The sequence below is a fragment of the Gekko japonicus genome, unplaced genomic scaffold (assembly GCF_001447785.1).
Source record: "Gekko japonicus isolate JY-2015 unplaced genomic scaffold, Gekko_japonicus_V1.1 scaffold40, whole genome shotgun sequence".
NCBI lineage: Eukaryota > Metazoa > Chordata > Lepidosauria > Squamata > Gekkonidae > Gekko > Gekko japonicus.
Genome location: NW_015172554.1, coordinates 2199630 through 2206476, shown reverse-complemented (window position 1 = coordinate 2206476; position 6847 = coordinate 2199630). Strand labels below are relative to the sequence as shown.

General features: G+C 47.3%; 1 protein-coding gene across 1 annotated transcript in view; it reads left to right on the top strand.

The window, feature by feature from the left end:
• The first annotated feature begins 1120 nt into the window (after positions 1-1120).
• The window catches only part of LOC107118794 (kelch-like protein 20), a 37828-nt gene continuing 32101 nt past the window's right edge, over positions 1121-6847 (top strand). The window contains exons 1-2 of the mRNA XM_015421164.1: positions 1121-1181; positions 3001-3092. Coding sequence (XP_015276650.1) covers positions 1159-1181; positions 3001-3092 — 115 coding nt within the window. The 5' untranslated portion in view covers positions 1121-1158. The remainder of the gene's footprint in view (positions 1182-3000; positions 3093-6847) is intronic.

Below are 6847 nucleotides of genomic sequence, written 5' to 3'. Positions count from 1 at the left end.
TTGTTTGTTGTCCAAACCCAGGGCTTTTTTGTAGCAGGAATTCCTTTGCATGTTAGGCCACACACACCCAATGTAGCCAATCCTAATGAGTTTCTGCTGTTGGGTGTGGCCTATTATGCTAATGCGTTCCTGCTGGGTGTGGCCAACTTGGGAGCCAGCCGGAACTCCGTTCCTGTGCATTCCTGCCCAAAAATAGCACTGCTCAAAACATCCCCCTCCCCCTTTTTTCTGTCCACCTTTTAAAATTGAGGATGGCCGCTGTGGAAAAGCCATCTGATTGTGTGAGCAAACAGTGTTGTTGTGCAAGTCGGATGGATCCCAATTCACTTGGACACATCCAAACAGCTTGCCAAAGAGCTGGCTTCCTGCTTGCAACAAGCAAGCAGGGTGTGAGCTGAACCAGTAGCTGTCTGAGCAGAGCTGCATGGAAGGACTTCATTGGCTGACATCCGGCCCTTGTTTAGTCTTGTCTCTATCACCATTCAAACGATAGCCTCGGCCCAAGGGCCTTACGCTTGCTTATGCAACTCCATAAAGGGCCAGCGTGTCTATTGAAATCACTGCATACAGCACTGTCTTGCCATTACAGATAAACAGCAACAGTGGGACGGTGGCTGTAGCCCCTTGGCAAAACACCTGCCTTGCACCCAGAGGGTCCCAGGTTCAACCCCTAGCATCTCCGGCTTAAAAAACAACAACAAAGTTCTTAACTAGCAAGGCTGGAAAAGATTCCCAGAGAGCCACCCTGCCAAGCAGAACAGATAATACCAAACCAGACACTTGGTCTGTCTTGGGATAAAGCCGCTTCAATTGCTCATATTACATGTGACCGGGGTGGGGTGAGTCCACATCTATGGTCTTGAGCCTCGCTATCTCAAGCTGGCTACCAAGTCCTGAGCTGAAATAAACAACTGTCCCAAAGGATATCGGGTGTCTTGTTAGGCTCAGCAGGACTGGTGGCCTTCGGCGGGAACAATGGCTTGAGTGGAATTTCGCAGGCACATGGCTGGGTCCTGTCCGCCCCCTCCCGGGGCTTGGAGCTATGCCCGGCATTCCTATTTTTGGCTTCTGAGTTTGCATATAAGCCTGTGGCTTGGCCTCCAAATGACAGGTCGGTCTTTCTGTGCGTTGGGTAAGGAGCATCGCTGGTGTGTCAGGATGGGTATCTATGAAGAAAGAGGGTGAGTACCTAAACCCATTCTATCTCAAACTGGGGAAGGAGTTAAGGGCCAGAAAGGGATGCTTGAGATGCACGCATGGTGTTTGTACGTGAATAGTTTCTTTGTTGTATGAATGTGAGTCCATTAAGCAGTCAAGAATCAAAGTTTCCAGAAAGTGTGGGTTATAACCTGCTACTTTTAAAAAAACAAAAAACAAAAAACTTTACCTTTCCTTCAGTTTGGCCCTAAATCATCAGGGCTTGGGAGCTAAGCAGGGGTCGACTACGGTCAGTACTTGGATGGGAGACCACCAAGGAATTCGGGGATTGCTACGCGGAGGAAGGCCATGGCAAACCAGCTCTGCTCCTCTCTTGCCTTGAACACCCCATGGCTGGGGTTGCCATGAGTTAGTTGTGGTTTGGCAGCACATTCTTATCTTCCTTCAAAGAGGAGAGAGGCCATAGCTTGGAGTGTGCTGAGCATCAAGGCTGCTACTGCGTCCTCTGACTGGCAGCAGCTCTCGGATAGCGGTCTTGCATATTACCTCCTACCTGAGCTTTTTAACTAGAAATGCCAGAGATAGAACCTGGGGCCTTTTGTACACAAACAGCCCCATAGTCAGAAATTCTTAACTGGTGGGGCGGGGGAGTGGGAAGTTAATTAGATTACGCAACAGTGTGTGGGGTGGACGGTAGTGAAGGAGAGAGAGAGAGAGAGAGAGGCTGATTTCGCACTAGAGCTGCCTCGATGTTGTGCCGCCGTTTGCCCCGATACTATTGGTCAATTTCATACCCAAAGCCGCGGGGCTGCATTTGACCTGCGGCTTCGCCCGATTTCCTCCGCAGTTTCGTGATCTTCAAAATACAGGATCACAAAACTGCGGGGGAAATTGGGCAAAGCTGCGAGCCAAAATGCAGCCCTGCAGCTTCGGGTGTGAAATTGACCAATAGTGTCGGGGCAAATGGCGGCGCAACATCAAGGCAGCTCTAGTGCGAAATCAGACAGAGAGAGAAGGCATGCCTTCTTTGCCCTGCCACTTCTGGTCAGTTTCACTGGACCCCAATCAGCTGTTAAACCTAACAGCTGATGGAGGGGAGTGAAACTGACCAGAAGCAGCAGGGTGACTTCCCTTTCCTTCCCCAGCCTCCCTGCCGCTGTGGGGGAGAGGTGCATTTGGCTGGGGGGGTCTAGGGAGTCTCGCATCCTCCTGGGGGTGGGGCAGGGCTCATCCATGGTGGGGCTCTGCCCCCAATGCCCCACCGTGGCAAAGCACATACTCTACTAATAAGCCACAGCCCACCCGAATACATGATCCTCTCCTCCATCTTATCCCCAACAGCCCTCTGAGGGAGGTTGGCCTGAGAGAATGACATATGCTGGGTCACCCAGCGAACTTCATGCTTGTGCAGAGATTTGAACTCCAATTTCCCCTAGTCCTAAATTCAGCCATGTAACCAACCCAGTATTGCTGCTGTTGCGTCATGGCCCATTGTCATATCTAGTCCAGGTTTTTGAATTAACCCACTCTTCTTTAGATGTCCTTAAACCAGCCTTCGTTTTTGCATTCCTCTTGCTCATCCCCTTCTTGCCTTGGATGCCGTCAGAATCTTTTAAAAATATCCTTGCATCTTTCCTGGGGTCAGGAAGGATCAGGTGGCTTCCTTTTTTAAAAGGTGTCTTAAACTGGCCCAGCCTGGCATTCATTTTGTCAACTCTGATGTTTTCAGAATCAGAATCTTCATCCCCTCAAGACTGAGCAGCAGCTTTTGTTAATTTTCCGGGGGTGGGAATGGGGGTGGTGGTGAGATTATTCTGACCAGTATCTTTTGTGCCACTGTAGAGAACTGGTTAAACCAAAGAGGAAGCTGTTCAGCCAGAGAACCCCTCCTGCCACTTCCAAAAGTGAGCATCAAGTAGAGCTGCTCTATGCTAGTAAGTAAATAATAATCTTTCATAATAATAATCTTTAAATTTATTAATCGCTCAATCCTGCAGAGCTTGCTGGCTCTGAGCGATTTACAGTTACTCATTCACGCAGGACTAACAATGATTTATGGGGGTAAGGGAGGACAACATATATATTTTTTTAATCACACACATTCACAGTTGGTGAGGGTTTGTCCAGCTGCAGGGTCAGATGTGTTCTTTTGATCTTTTCTGCTGTTTTTGTTTGGGTGAAAAAAGCTATCTCTGTGAGTCTGGAGGTGTGGTCACACGGCAAGCTTATAGATTTGTTCCCACTGTAGATTTGATTGGGGATATTTTTTAGTGGGTTCAGAGGATCACACATCCCTTGCCCAACTGCTTTCGTTGTGTGCCGAGGCTCCAGGCACCATGTAGACACGGCACAATTGTTTTTTAAAAATTACTTTGCGCAAATCATGGCTCCTGCTTGGATGCAGTGGTTTCCCCCAAAACAAATAGGAGAAATTGCGGATTCACAGCGCAAGCAGTAGGAAAGTACTTGATTTCCCCCGCGTCGGAAAATGTGCTAGAAAACAGGGAGGATTGTGGAGGTGAATCCGCTTCGATACCGGAGACAGAATCGGCTGTCTGATCAGCCCTTTTAAATGCGATAGCGAACAGTTGTGAAACCCGATCAAAATGACCATGTGACCAAGACCTGGGACTGGCAAATGCAGGTATAAGTTATTTCAGGCTCTCTCTCCTTGAGCACCAGGCTTAAAGAATCCCAAGTTTCACTGTAACAAATTTAACTATAATGACAATCTTGGTGACTTTCCAACTTGGAAAAATAGAAACTCTCCAATTTTAATGGTGCCATAACAAATAGGAAGAGTCTGCACTGCAGCTTGGGGGGTAGAGTCCTTGCTTTTACATGCAGAAGGTTCAAATCCTAGGCAGAGGTCCTGAGTTACCTCCAGTATAAACACATTGTCTTATCTATCATTATGGGTTAGGACCCTAGGAATCCATTCTGCTGGCTTACAGCACCTTCACAACATTTTGTGAAGGACCCAACCCCAAATTCTATCCCTTTGTACCTCCCAGGAGCTCAGGGAAATGCCCCTTGTTTTCCCCTCTTCCTTTTCTTCTCACAACATCCCTGTGAGATAAGCTACCCCTTGAAGGCATGACTAGCTGATGGTGCAGAGCTTGTCAGGGGGCTGAAGTTCATCTCCCCAGTCCCAGCCTGACCATGCTAGCTCTTATAACAATAACTTGCAAACACTCTTCCTGAGATAACTTGTTAGTTGTGAATTTGAAGAAATGAACTCTCTTGAGTACCCACACCCACCAATGTCGAATCTTTGTGTTAAGAGCCAGTTTGGTGTAGTGGTTAAATGCACGGACTCTAATCTGGGAGAACCGGGTTTGATTCCCTACTCCTCCACTTGCACCTGCTGGATGACCTTGGGCAAGCCATAGTTCTGACACAGCTGTTCTTGAAAAAGAGCAGTTTCTGTCAGAGCTCTCTCAGCCCCACCTACCTCACAGGGTGTCTGTTGTGGGGAGGGGAAGGGAAAGGAGTTTGTAAGCCGCTCTGAGACTCCTTTGGGTAGTGAAGGGCGGGGTATAAATCCAATCCTTCTTCTTCTTTAATTATTGGGGGGGGGGAGTTTCTGAACTGTATTGATTGATAACACCAGCTCTAAGATTCAAAATGTGATTGCTTTTTTAATTATACTTTTTTCCTTGGGAGAATATCATGCAGGTTGCTTTTTTTTTAGAATTGTAGTGAAACTCAAGACAATGTTCCAAACGAGGAGAATTAAACAGTGGAGATGCTCTGCGCAACCCCCCCCCCCCAATTTGAGGCAGGGATATAATTGCCTCTCAAATATTAAGGGTTATTTCTCCGAACTTAGCTTGCAGTGTGATCCATTGATTGTATTGCTGGCTACACTTTATAGATGAGAGAGCTTCCCTTGAGTGTTTTTACTTGCCTTAAATCTTTTCATAATAGTGAAGATCAGATTATCTTTGTTGTGGAAGAAGCAATGATTCTTGAACTGTCAAAGGAAGTGCTAATCAAAGGATTTGGGGTTGTCAAATGCAGCTGGAGAGAGATGATTCACTAAAGAAATGGATCTATAACTTGCCTAGCGAGCCTAGGAGAAACACTGACTCTTGCTGGCTGTGTTTCTCTAGAAACAGACAAGGATATTTTTAACCATTCATCTTCTGAATAAAGCAGGTTAAAACCCAAGAACCACAAGCAGAGCAGATGGGGCCCCTCTCGGTTCTTTTGCACCTTCCCCAAAAGCTGCTCATGGAGGTTGAGGGTATCCATGGAACCAGCATCCTAAATAATAGTCCTATTTCCCCGTCCTTGTTTCCCTGAGTACTAGGAAGTTTTCAGGGGACAGCCTTTTATTGGGTTAGTTTTCCTTGTCTGGCGAGAACACTGTAAATGTACAGTGCAATCCTGTGCAGAGTTGCTCTCTTCGTCTATTGACTTAAATGGACTTAGAAGGGTGTAACTCTATATAGGGCTGTACTGTCAGTATTCTTACACTGTTGGCAGGTAGGAAACATGTCGGTGAAAATGCTGGATTTCCCCCCAAACCACATGATTCCGCACTAAAACTGGGGATTCCAAAAATGCGGGGTAAGAAGGAGAAAACTTTGGGTTTGCCCCTGGTGAGGAAAAATTCACTGCAGAAAATTTCACATAACGCGCAGTCTTAGAAACATCAGTGCAGAGGGAATTCACTACTGCGGAAATGGTCAGGACTCCCATGAGGCTGTCTGAAGGCTGCGTCTTGCCATGCAGGTTCAGAACTCGAGCGGGTTCCTTCGGCGGGATCCAAAGCATGTTTTATTGTTTAAAGTGCCTAAATGTTTATGCTGAATGTTTTAATTCTGAATTTCATAGTTTTAACTGGTCTTAAAAGTTGTGCTGGATTTTGTGTTGTAAAACCGCCCTGAGCCCCGTGTAAGCAGGGAAGGGCGGTTAAGAAATCAGATAAAATCAATTAATAAATAAAATTCAGCCACCTCTCTGAATATCCTCCGGCCTCCGGGTCCCCAGTAGGGGGTCAGTCACCAGAGGTTGCCACAACTTCCAGGTGCACGCAGACTCTCACACATGTATGTGCACACACACACATACCAATAATAATTTTTTAAAAATAGAGTAGGGTGGAAATATTCTGAACTAAAGAATAGGGTTAGGGTGCAGTGGCTCAAATGGTTAAGACCCTGAACTGCAGGCTGTGGAAGGTCGGTAGTTCAGCAGTTCGAAACCCGGGTGCCGCATGATGAAGTGAGCTCTCATCTCTAGTTCCAGCTCCTGCCAACCTAGCAGTTCGAAAGCAAGAAATTGCAAGTAGATAAATAGGGACCACTTTGGTGGGAAGGTAACAGCATTCCGTGCGCCTTGGTGTTTAGTCATGCCGGCCACATGACCACGGAAACGTCTTCAGACAGCGCTGGCTCTTCAGCTTTGAAACGGAGATGAGCACCGCAACCCTAGAGTCGGATTCGACTGGCTTTCGAGCAAGGGAACCTTTACCTTTAAAGAATAGGGTTTCCCTCCTCCAGGTGGGGCCTGAGGAGCTCCCACTGTTACAATTGATCTCCAGACGACAGAGATCAGTTCCCCGGGAGAAAATGGCTGCTTTGGAGGCTGGACTCAGTGACATTAAACCCCGCTGAGGTCCCTGTCCTCCCCAAACCCTCTCCTCCCCAGGCTGCACCTTCAAAATGTTCAGATCTTTCCC